Raw genomic sequence first — 13,788 nt, forward strand, 5'->3', positions numbered from 1 at the left:
ACTGTTTGAGATTTCGACAGTAAAAACGAATAACTATAAATACGAGGGTAATCCCAAGTAAGATCTCCTATTTTTTGTGAGAACATAGACCTGTTGATTTCTACAATGGTTTACATCAGTTTACAGCTTGAACATTTAGCCATTTTTCGACATAATCTCTATTTCTGTCGATGCATTTTTGTAGACGCTGAGATAATTTTTGTATGCCCATGTCATACCAGCTCGCCGCCATGCTGTTCAGAAAATTATGAACCTCTTCTTTCACCTCGTCGTCGGAGCTGAATCGCTTTCCGGCCAAATGTTCTTTTAACCTAGGGAAAAGGTGATAGTCACTGGGTGCCAAGTCAGGACTATAGGGTGGGTGGGTGATTCTGTTCCAGTGAAACTGTTGCAGGAGAGCAACGGTTTGCCGAGCGATGTGTAGGCGAACGTTGTCATGGAGAATGTGTACGCCCTTGTTCAAAATTCCTTTGCTCCGGTTCTGAAACGTTCGTTTGAGTTTTTTCAGAGTCTCACAGTACCTGTCAGCGTTAATTGTGGTCCCAATGGGCATGAAGTCGACCAACAATACCCCTTTCCGATCCAAAAAAAAAAAAAAAACGGTTGTCATGACTTTACCGGCAGACTGCGTTTGAATTTCCGCGGCTTTGGCGAAGAAGGATGTCGCCACTGGCGTTATTGTTGCTTGGTCTCAGGTGTAAAGTGGTATGCCCAGGTTTCGTCACCCGTGACAATTGAGTCCAGAAAGCTGTCCTGTTTGGCTGCAAGGGGGTGAAAAAATGTGCGGGAAGCATGAACTCGTTGCCGCATGTGGTCCTCAGTCAGCATGCGTGGCACCCATCTTGCGCACCTTCCGGTAGTTCAATGTTTCCGTTAAAATTCTGTGAGTGGTGCTTCGGGAAACCTCAGGAACCAAAGTGCAGAGATCATCCAGGGTGATCCGCAGATCTTCACGCATGCTTTGCTCAACCTTCAACACTGTCTCCTCAGAAATTGACGGTCTCCCGCTCCTTTGTTCGTCGTGAATTTCGGTCCGACCAGCTGATACTCTCTGCACCACTTACGAACAGGCACGACTCACCATACACTTCCGTCAATTGGCGATGGATTTCAATCGGTGCAGTGCCCTTTACGTTAAAAAAACCGAATAACTGAGCGCAATGCGCACTTGGCGGTAACATCCAAAGGGAGCTTCATTCTCAACGGCTGCCAAGCCAAGACAGCGCCACAGCGCGGCGTGCGCATGTTTACACACAGCGTGTGAAGCACTCTTCATAACAGCGTGACCAACTGCCACACAAACAGAGTTCTTTACTTATAAAAACATAGGAGGCCTTACTTTTGAGGCCGGCCGGGGTGGCCGAGCGGTTCTAGGCGCTACAGTCTGGAACCGCGCGACCGCTTCGGTCCCAGGTTCGATTCCTGCCTCGGGCATGGATGTGTGTGATGTCCTTAAGTTAGTTAGGTTTAAGTAGTTCTAAGTTCTACGGGACTGATGACCTCAGCAGTTAAGTCCCATAGTGCTCAGAGCCATTTTTTGAACCTTACTTTTGAGATTACCCTCGTAGTAATAAATTAACGTAAAAATTATGACGTGAACTTTTTGCATAATGGGCAGTAAAATGAAAATCGAATACGCACCACAACGTGACCATGTAATCACCACACTTGTTAAGAGATTCAGCCCACTGGGACACGAGACGATGAATTCCTCTTTTGGTAGAACGCGGATAGACAACTGCGCCCCTCTTACACGCCTCATACCACTGAAACCTACGTCCACATATGTCTTCCTTCAGGTCGCCAAAAATGTGAAAATCACACGGTGAGACATCCTGGCTGTACGGAGGACGCTACATTGTTTCCCAACAACATCGCTGAAGCGTAGTATTCATTTGATTGGCAGTGTGCAGGCGGGAGCTATAGTCCAACAGGAGGGTTCCTTCTGACAGGAAAGCAATGCGAGAGCGATTTGGTTGGGAAACACAGCAGCATCCTCTGTACAGCCTGGATCTTTCACCGTGTGGTTTTCACATCTTTGGCGACCTAAACAAACACATGTGTGGACGTCGGTTTTAGTCGTACCCGAAAGCGCAAGAGCGAGTGTGGTTGTAGATCCGTTAGCGGCCAAATATATTCTATGAAACAGGAACTGATTGTCTCCCAGTGGGATAAATCTCTTAACTCGTTTGGTGATTAGGTTTGAATGGATCCATTCCATGGTGCTGTTGTGGTGGGTGTTTGGTTTTCATTTGCCGCTCATATAAATATCGCACATGAAAACAAGACTATATTATTTCAGATTAAATTCACTGAAGATACCCTAATGTGAAAAGCGAACGTGTCTGGAACGTAAACAAATAGGCAGCATGAAAAATGCTTCTCAAGTTATAAAACGAATATTTAGATGGCTACTGCAGACACTGGCCACACAAACAAATTTGTAAAACAAACGACTTATTACCTGTGTAATTTAAGTAACGAAAGTGAAAACATTTAAATTAAAATGATGTCATAACATCAAAGGACAGATGTTCATGGTTTGGTTCAGGAATCCTTTGCCTCTTACACATGTCGTAATTTTGAGTTATGACGACGCAATGTAGATGTGAAAGTGGCGCGCATAGTATTTCTGATTCTACGTTAAAGTGTATTCCTCCATAACAATAGGTTGGTTAGCTCACTACAGGAAAGAAATCAATTTTTAGTTCCAGTACATAATATTCTAAGCTAACTTATTTAATTTTTTTAAATACGAAATTTATGAGATAAAATAATGAAAGAACTGATGTCAGCTTTGTCAGAAGACAAGAAAATGATACATACGGTACACAGCACGCATAATCTTAGAATATGTTAACAATGTAAGTCATAGAAACGTAAGAAAACATAGAAATTTTGGTCAAATACGAAGTGTGTGCAGCTGATGAGACCTGTGTGGCTGTTTTCAGGACGTGGACAGACTGTACGAGGAGCTGCCCAATTGTATAGGCCGCTTCCTCGTGGCCGAGGACTCATTCAGCCACCTGGACTACATGTGGGCGATTCACGCCAAGGAGCTCGTCTACGACAAGGTCGTCTCACTCATGAACCAGTATCTGTGACTTCGTACGGTCGTCGAGAGGCACGCATAGCCTCCAGAAACAAAAACAGTATCTCAGAACGTTCCTGGAAAACTGTAAATCAATGAAATGATGTGAAGACTAAGAATAAAGAAGTTCTGCCAATAAATTTCTTCTGTAATCCTATCCTTGTTCACTTCTACACTACTGGCCATTAAAATTGCTATGGGGTGCCACTGGTTACACGTCTCGGTCACCTCTTGTTCGCACTGACGGCACTTTGAACAGTGGACGTTACATTTCAGATGTGTTACGACCCGTGGCTCCACCCCTCCTTCGATTCCTGCGAAACCCTACATTTCAGCAGGATAATGCATGACCGCATTTTGCAGGTACTGTACGGGCCTTTCTGGATACAGAAAATGTTCGACTGATGCCGTGGACAGCACATTCTCCAGATCTCTGAAAACGTCTGGTCAATGGTGGCCGAGCAACTGGCTCGTCACAATACACCAGTCACTACTCTTGATGAACTCTGGTATCGTGTTGAAGCTGCACGGGCAGCTGTACCTGTACACGCCATCCAAGCTCTGTTTGACTCAATGTCCAGGCGTATCAATGCCAGAGGTGTTTGTTCTGGGTACTGATTTCTCAGGATCTATTCACCCAAATTGCGTGAAAATTTAATCACATGTCAGTTCTAGTATAATCTATTTGTCCAATGAATATCCGTTTATTATCTGCATTTCTTCTTGGTGTAGCAATTTTAATGGCCAGTAGAGTATATGTATCACTAAATTCTTGCTTGAATGAAGTATGAAAATGATTGCTAGCTGATATTTTGTGCTTGTCTGAGTAGTATTTAAACACAGGAATAGAAATGTTAAAGACTGAGGATTATAATGAGTAGCTTTCTCTAGCAGGGGCAATACGGAGAACCCGAGCGAGGTGGCGCAGTGGTCATCACACTGGACTCGCATTTGGGAGGACGATAGTTCAGATCAGTGTGCGGCCATCCTAATTTAGGTTTTTCATGATTTCCCTAAATCTGTTCAGGCAAATTCCGGCTCTTTGTAAAGGGCGCGGCTGATTTCCTTTAACATCGTTGAAACAATTCGGGCTTATGTTTTGTCTCTAATAACCTCGATGTCGACAGCACGTCAAACAGTAATCTTCCATCCTTTCCAATACGGAGGCAGAAGAAGTCGTCATATATGTGAAAAATAATCATATATTAAAAAATATCGACACAGGTAGTTTTTGCACAGAACAACACATGTCATATGGAGTTACTGAACACCTCACTACTGGTCATTACACTTTATATAACGTAATGGGGAAAAAAATGAGGCAAATAATAATTTGTGGTGTTTTCAGTATTATCTTTTTGAAGTAATCTGAGTAAATTCCTGGTATATTACTCAACAATTACAATTCAACGTCAGTTCTAAAATTCCCAACAAGAACTGTGCAGAGCTGTAGCACCCATATAGATAACATTATTGCAAGTAATATGTAGTCAATGTTGTCTAGTTTCAAATGGGTTACTGGACGACTACCATTGACAGTTATCTACAACAAACAACACAAAAGCTCAAAATACAAGCGTTCGTTAGGAAAATAGAATATTTAATGATTTCACGAAAGACACTTTTGGAAGGAAACTGCAAATTTTCAGCGGGACTGAAGTATGCACAGTAGTGGATATGAATGAAATGAAATGAAGTCCCATGCTCCATGACAGAGCGCAGGGGACTTGCACTGCCGTACTAGGTCCTAATGGAGGTGGTTTGCCGTTGCCTTCCTCCGACCGTAATGGGGGTGAATGATGATGATGAAGGCGACACAACACCCAGTCACCTCGGATCCCCGCCGGAAATCGAACCCGAAACCCCGCTCTCGGGAAGCGAGAACGCTACCGCGAGACCACGAGCTGCAGACAGCAGTGGATATACATTCTAAATTTAATAATTTGTAATAAGTAAATTTCTTTGTATCTATATCAGCAGTTTTGGATTAAAAAAGGCATTAAAGTGTCTTGTATGAGGAAGAAGATATTGTACAAGTGGTCACTATAAACACAGATGAGCTACTGCTTTCACGCTACAGGAAATAACGTTCCATAGTACCAAAAGGTTAAAAAATTCTAAATTTTTGCAATTTTCGGAAATTAATATTTCTTAAAACAAAATCAGGAAAATGTGGATAACAGTTATGAGAGAAAATGGGAAACAAATTGGTTTAGTAAATAAAGACAATAATCAACTGTTACAGGATAACACATATGGCAACCACTTTACCTGTTACCTATTTAACTCAAAAGAAAAAACGTGTCATTGTATATGAGAATAATTGCGACAAGCTTTCATTCAGTTTGGCGTTACTACAACTTCTTCCAAAAAAAAAAAAAAAAAACAGAAAAATGCATTAACTCTTTTAAAATAAGAAATTCTCTTCAGGTTTATTGCATTTGAAGCAACATATTAAAAGCTTATTCTCTTTCATAACAGATGGAGTCACTCATATGTATAATGTACCTGTCTCAAATGTAATCTTTCCAGACAACTTAAGTAGGTCTTTCTTTAAGAAGGGTATTAGGATATATGCCAATTCCCATTCAAGACATTTGGTGAACGTAATGTATAAGCACAACTGCAAATATGAGACTAATAATTGGTAACAACTTGTATTAAGCAGGGTCTCTCTGCTAAGTACGCCTCCAAATACTTCGTCATTAAAATATCTGAATAACAAAATTTAATCTGATTTTTTTTATTTTTCTAAAGCAATCGACTGTATAAATCACAATATTGTTTTAGAGAAATGTAAATTTTATAGTTCTCCATGGTACAATGAGTAAGTGGTTCACTTTAGTTTTCAATACTACAAAAAAAGGCCATATTAACTAGTTTTCATGAATAATCTTCTTCTGAGTTGGGCCAAATGACTATTGGTTCAATAATGTGAACACTTACGTGCTTGGTGTGTATAAATAACCTTCCCTCTTCCACTGAAAAAGCAGAAACAGTGATATTTTCTAATGAATTAATCATCATAATCAAGCCCAAAGAAGATTGACTAATAAATTAAATGTTGAGAGAAGTTGCAGGTTAGTTTTCAGTAAATGTCCTATCATTAAAAACAGAAGAAAAGTCAGAACAAGGCAGAACTTTTCACCATCAACATCAACAGTACACAGGGAAGGGAAATTTGAAAAGCTGATTTACCAAATTCATGGGAATACATACTGATCAGAACTTGAATTGTTTCAGTTAATAAAGATCTTCCTAAAGCCTAAATTCAGGAAAAAATTGGTTTTATGTATTGTTGTTGCTTTCGGTGATAAACACATGAAAAAATAGGCATATGTTCTACACTTCTGTATGTTAATGTAATGTGGCATAATTTTAGGAGGTAATTCCACTGTCACACACACTCCTTTGTGCAGAAATACATTTTAAGGGCAATGAGAGGTGCCCATTGACAAACCTGATGTAAGCAACAATTTAAAAAATTAGGCATGGTTACAAAAAGCCCCACAGTTCGTTTACTTCCTTATGAGTTTGATGTGAAGAAAACAGATACAATTTGAACATAGCATAAATGTCAAAAATTTCACCAGCTGTTTACAACTTAATATTACCCTTTCACAGAAAGGATAAAGATATCAGGTAATACAAATGCTTGACCAACTTTCATATGAATTACAAGAACAGTCAGTCAGATATAATCGATTGATAACGCCTAATGTTCCATAAAAGAACTTCTGAAAAGGTAATATCTGCGTGTACTTGTGTGACATTTATTAATGTTGTATCATAGATTAAGGTAAACTAAAAAAAAGTAAATAACCAACACCTGTCCATATTTTACTAAGAACATAAATAATATTCTGAACTTACTGCCACATTCCAGATCATAACACATTGTTATATATATAATCTATTATGTGCACAATAAACTAATATTTAATTCTTATAATAAAATATCTTAAGTAAAAAAAGTGGTAGTATGCTTCCTAGGAGAAATCTATCTCCAAATATAAAATAAAAAAATTGATAGCTAATAATCAGAAGGAATCCAGCATTACCATTGATCTCATTTGATGATGATTATTGGGATCAGACTTGATTACTTTAACCTATCACATTTTATCTGGTGATAATAAACTACTGAACTTTACGTTCTGAAGACAGATGTTAATGTAGTTGGAAGAATGGGTAAACAAGACCAGATGTGATATAGCATGTTCAACAAAATTTCAATCTTAAACAAAAATCAGGCTGAATTAAAATCAGGATACACGTTTTATTACAGAAGAAAGATGAAAGAAAAATGTGGTGTAGCTTTCTGTGGTAAACAGGAAAACTGAAAACAGTACTACAGATATCAAGGATATACTAGACAGGCTGCAAAAGACTTCTTTATAAATAAACAAGAAATATTCCCTAGAGATTATTCAGGTTTGCACACTAACCTACTTACATTCTCAGGGTATGCACAAAGGTTTATTGACATTAATATATGATAACTGTCCCTCCTTCTACATGATGACACTGGGGATTTTAATGTGAGTAGGAAACAAATAAGGAATGATCCTTCAGTGAGAAGAATTGTATGGTACCAGAAAAGACAGAAATCATGCATTAGTGTCATTTTGAGACAAGAGTAACGTGTTTGTTCTTAACACATTCTTCCAGGAGACCAAAGAAAATACAAACAGTATATGAGACTGCCAAGGACGAAAAATAACTCGAAACGAAATTGACTGAAAGTCATCAACGGTCAAGATATTGTACAGGACGTGACAATCCTCACCATCTTCAGAATTTCAGATGACTTTAAACTAGTAAGAGGCTGAGCTGTGAAGGTAAATGCACTAAGAAACAAGTTCATTAGAAATGAGAACTTGTTTTAAGAATAGGCTGGCAATACATGATTAAATTAAGCAACAACAACAGCATCTTGTAATTGTCAAATACGTCGGCATAGACAAAAGTAGGACTCATTTCGTAAAGATTGCAAACAGAAAAACGTAATGTAGGTATGAAGAATGCAAAACTAAAAAATCAAATAGTACATGGCAGTTATTAAACAGAAGATGGGAATTCCGATCACACTGAATTAGAAACATGACAGAATATGCTTATTTAAACAAAACTATTTGATAATGTCTTGGAAAGGATTTGCGAGGACACAGTGAAAATTTTGTAATACAGAAACCATTGAAAACACTGAAACATGGCAGATGGCACAGAGGAAAATTTGTACAGGCATCGAAAGATCTCTTAAAATGTTTTATTAGGAAAACATTAGGCATTAGAGACAAGCGTCCTTTCGACGACACCGACTCTCTGCCTAAAAATCCTAGCTTCTATTCTCATCGAAGAAACATTTTTCAAAAGTCCTCGATTTGCTCACTGCCAGTCAGAGTATTTGATATAATAAAATAATGACTGTGAATACAACGATGACGGTGCTGCTGATGAAGTCGCTTCCACTTTAAAGATTACATAAAATTTTCCGCGGAAAACTGAAAAAAATATACCGAATACATAATAATTGAATGGATGAATTTCAAACATAAGCTTCTTGCTTCAAATTAGACATAATAGCAAAAGGTAGAAATGTTAAAGTGGACTTACTATCGCTTCATTCTGCTAATGTATAATAAGCTATCATATCTTTCCAAATTTATTAATTTGTTGGAGAGTTATAGAGTTGTGTAGAAATAATAAATCCTGTAAATAAGTTAGAATCACAGAGGAGCCAACGAAATACTTACTGAATTGGGACTGCTCCAGGAGTTGCGTGCACCACGACCACCACACTTGTATTAATAACAAAAGAAGGGTCAGCATTGGTAACTGAAGTAGAAATCTTTATTTTTACTGCAAATCGATTTTGATCGCTGCTTGTCAGTCTGCCTTTGTACCTGCCTTAATGACAAGTACTCTTCGTTGATGTGTGCAGATACTGAGTTTGACTGAATGACTATAAATACAACGATGGCGGTGCTGCTGATGAAGTCACTTCGACTTTAAAAATTGTAACTTTCTTTTAAAGAAAGGGTGAATATAATAAACTTTACGATTACGTTGAATGAGGTCTGATCTGTGGTATGGATACCGAACTCGACTTGTCATGTTGCGTTTTTCAACTGCAAGTGTTGTGCTTACTCTACGTTATTGTTAGCAAAACTATACACGAATCGACTTGGCAATGCAACTCCCAATACCAATAACGAAATACAGTCAGTTCAAAATACATTCATCCCCTTATGCGGTGAATCATCTGGCCCTGTTCAAAACTGATAACTTTGGTCCCTGTGCACCTAACAAATAAATTAAACTATCTTACCTCCAGAGCAGCAACAGAGTAAAGCGATATATTTTGATATCACATACAAAAAATATGAATATGCTAATTACGGGCTCAGCAGTGTGTAATACTGTCCATAAAGCGTGAAATGCACATGAAATTCATTTGGCTGATAAACTAGAACATATGGCCTGGACTGGGAGGCAGTATTGATTATGGTGATTTACTAACACTCAGTTTTTTTAGCAAAAGTATATTGCAAGTTACGTTTGTTTTTTCAAAAACATCTGACAATTGAAGCTGCAATACTCACAACTGGTTCACAAACAATGAGATTTAAACAGCAGGTATTATCTAACTTCATTAATCCAACATAAATGTAAACCTCTGTTAACAAATCTTAAAAGCATTACAAAAATGAAATATGTAACTAGTCCAAACCATTTACGTACATTCTGGGTTACTCAACAATTACAAATTATCAGCCAACTCATCTATACTAATGCGCTGCCAAAACAAAAAGTCATAATTATTTAAATCTTTAACTTATTTGCCTGAAGATTTATGCTTCTACGTTCAACAATATTGACATACCTAAATTAATCAATCTCTTGGCTGCTTCACACAGCACACCACAAAAATTGCCTAGTCCATTGTCTTTCCCTCACAGACAGCTACCTACAACTGTGCGCCCAGTGCTCTCTTACTCCAACAAAGCAGTACAGTATCTTTGGCTCTATGATCGCGCACGGTCAGCGATCCACATTATCGAGCCTATCACAGAAATTCATCGTTTATAGTATACAAGTTTCATTTAATTTATTAATATTCTTATCTTAAAAAAATGGTTCAAATGGCTCTGAGCACCATGGGACCCAACTGCTGAGGTCATTAGTCCCCTAGAACTTAGAACTAGTTAAACCTAACTAACCTAAGGACATCACAAACATCCATGCCCGAGGCAGGATTCGAACCTGCGACCGTAGCGGTCTTGCGGTTCCAGACTGCAGCGCCTTTAACCGCACGGCCACTTCGGCCGGCTTTCTTATCTTATTATGGGGCCACATACTCCTTTGACAACCCTCCAGAGGGGTTTAACAAATTTGGTGCATATTTGGAAGTACCTTGTACAAAAATGTGTGGTAAATTTATTTAACTCTATACCATCATTAAACTCGAAAAAATTGATAACACTTAGATGCACAAGTATAAATAATAATCTGGTTATAATCTGAGTAAATTGTCTCATAAAGAAGGTTGCTGGTAAATAAATCATGTAAAGCAGAATCAGTATGCAATCCTAATCACCAACATAATGGTACAGGATTGGGCAAGGGAATGGAAGAGTCATGGCTGAAGCCTATGGGCATGTTGAAGTGACTCTATCATAAAGTCCATATCTTTTATTTGTGCAGGTTCAACAACTAATAGTGACCCATATGGATCGTATTCAAGACATGTGCAGAGGCACAAGAGGTACTCAGCAACAGATTGCTGACAACTGTAGTCGATGACTACCATAATATCAGTAAAGTGATGACCATCATCATCACTGTGCTTCATGAGATTCTTCTGAGATCAAATAATATATATAGTTTCTATGTTGAAGTATGAATATCAGTAGTAAATTGCTCCAATGCCATGAACTGAGATAGGAGACTGGATAATGGAAGGTACAAAAGGTAGCAAAGGTAATGTAGTGTAACATGACCATTTCTACCTATGTCAACTTCGAGTAATCTATCTGATCGGAATAATAACAGTATCCTAATGAAATTACAGACTGGATGAAAATGGTTCAAATGGCTCTGAGCACTATGGGACTCAACTGCTGAGGTTATTAGTCCCCTAGAACTTAGAACTAGTTAAACCTAACTAACCTAAGGACATCACAAACATCCATGCCCGAGGCAGGATTCGAACCTGCGACCGTAGCGGTCTTGCGGTTCCAGACTGCAGCGCCTTTAACCACACGGCCACTTCGGCCGGCAGACTGGATGAAGCAACAATACTTTACATCAGAGTGAATAGGCAGAAGTGAAAGTGAACTATGAATAACACAACATCAAAAAGTGTGGCACCAGGCTGCGAATTAGACATAGAACAACCTAACATGAGCAGAACCTCACTGGTTCATAACACTATACTTTGGCTCTCAGTGACCTTGTATATGCAATATTGTGCTGTAATTACATAAGAAACGTAACAAGACAATGAAAAATTGAATGGTTCCAGATGACCTTGTACTTAGAATACATGTAAATCTTAATGACTAAATAGAATGGAAAAAGAGTCAATCAGAGGCGCCATGAGGTCTTTCTACATACATAAATGCTGATCTTAGTAGCTATAAAATGTTATAGACATCATATTTGTAGCTCAAAGTGGCCCAGTTTTACAAAGACATAATTTCAGCCTTAATAACTAAAAAGTGTCAAAATGTTCTTTGAGGTTCACAGTGGCCTGGTTTTACACGAGATAAATGCTTATCTTAATAGCAAAAGTGAGAGAAAACATGTTTCTGGCTCAAGGTGGCCTAGTTTTACATAGCATAAATATCAAAGCTTAGAGAGTACAATAAAATACCCTTTACCTATAACTTTATATGGCCCTCTGAGGACTATGAATAATTAATAAAGAGAATACTTAAATCGACATGGTTTTTTACAGGAACGAAGTGCATAAATAGAAGTATTACATAAAAGTATGGCTCTGTATGGCCTGCATGAATAAAATTGTTGTTGTTGTTGTGGTCTTCAGTCCTGAGACTGGTTTGATGCAGCTCTCCATGCTACTCTATCCTGTGCAAGCTTCTTCATATCCCAGTACCTACTGCAACCTACATCCTTTTGAATCTGCTTAGTGTATGCATCTCTTGGTCTCCCCCTACGATTTTTATCCTCCACGCTGCCCTCCAATACTAAATTGGTGATCCCTTGATGCCTCAGAACATGTCCTACCAACCGATCCCTTCTTCTGGTCAAGTTGTGCCACAAACTCCTCTTCTCCCCAATCCTATTCAGTACCTCCTCATTAGTTATGTGATCTACCCATCTAATCTTCAGCATTCTTCTGTAGCACCACATTTCGAAAGCTTCTATTCTCTTCTTGTCCAAACTATTTATCGTCCATGTTTCATTTCCATACATGGCTACACTCCATACAAATACTTTCAGAAAAGACTTCCTGACACTTAAATCTATACTCGATGTTAACAAATTTCTCTTCTTCAGAAACGCTTTCCTTGCCATTGCCAGTCTACATTTTATATCCTCTCTACTTCGACCATCATCAGTTATTTTGCTCCTCAAATAGCAAAACTCCTTTACTACTTTAAGAGTCTCATTTCCTAATCTAATACCCTCAACATCACCCGACTTAATTCGACTACATTCCATTATCCTCGTTTTGCTTTTGTTGATGTTCATCTTATATCCTCCCTTCAAGACACCATCCATTCCGTTCAACTGCTCTTCCAAGTCCTTTGCTGTCTCTGACAGAATTACAATGTCATCGGCGAACCTCAAAGTTTTTATTTCTTCTCCATGGATTTTAATACTACTCTGATTTTTTCTTTTGTTTCCTTTACTGCTTGCTCAATATACAGATTGAATAACATCGGGGAGAGGCTACAACCCTGTCTTACTCCCTTCCCAACCACTGCTTCCCTTTCATGTCCCTCGACTCTTATAACTGCCATCTGGTTTCTATACAAATTGTAAATAGCCTTTCACTCCCTGTATTTTACCCCTGCCACCTTTAGAATTTGAAAGAGAGTATTCCAGTCAACATTGTCAAAAGCTTTCTCTATGTCTACAAATGCTAGAAACGTAGGTTTGCCTTTCCTTAATCTTTCTTCTAAGATAAGTCGTAAGGTCAGTATTGCCTCACGTGTTCCAGTATTTCTACGGAATCCAAACTGATCTTCCCCGAGGTCGGCTTCTACTAGTTTTTCCATTCGTCTGTAAAGAATTCGTGTTAGTATTTTGCAGCTGTGGCTTATTAAACTGATTGTTCGGTAATTCTCACATCTGTCAACACCTGCTTTCTTTGGGATTGGAATTATTATATTCTTCTTGAAGTCTGAGGGTATTTCGCCTGTTTCATACATCTTGCTCACCAGATGGTAGAGTTTTGTCAGGACTGGCTCTCCCAAGGCCGTCAGTAGTTCCAATGGAATGTTGTCTACTCCGGGGGCCTTGTTTCGACTCAGGTCTTTCAGTGCTCTGTCAAACTCTTCACGCAGTATCGTATCTCCCATTTCATCTTCATCTACATCCTCTTCCATTTCCATAATATTGTCCTCAAGTACATCGCCCTTGTATAGACCCTCTATATACTCCTTCCACCTTTCTGCTTTCCCTTCTTTGCTTAGAACTGGGTTTCCATCTGAGCTCTTGATGTT

General features: G+C 38.7%; 1 protein-coding gene across 1 annotated transcript in view; it reads left to right on the forward strand.

Annotated features, from left to right (window-relative positions):
* LOC126199278 (lipase 3-like) overlaps positions 1 to 3,231 on the forward strand; it is a 79,591-nt gene extending 76,360 nt beyond the window's left edge. The window contains exon 8 of the mRNA XM_049936086.1: positions 2,952 to 3,231. Coding sequence (XP_049792043.1) covers positions 2,952 to 3,104 — 153 coding nt within the window. The 3' untranslated portion in view covers positions 3,105 to 3,231. The remainder of the gene's footprint in view (positions 1 to 2,951) is intronic.
* Positions 3,232 to 13,788: the final 10,557 nt, after the last annotated feature.

Source organism: Schistocerca nitens, chromosome 8, assembly GCF_023898315.1.
Source record: "Schistocerca nitens isolate TAMUIC-IGC-003100 chromosome 8, iqSchNite1.1, whole genome shotgun sequence".
NCBI classification, from domain to species: domain Eukaryota; kingdom Metazoa; phylum Arthropoda; class Insecta; order Orthoptera; family Acrididae; genus Schistocerca; species Schistocerca nitens.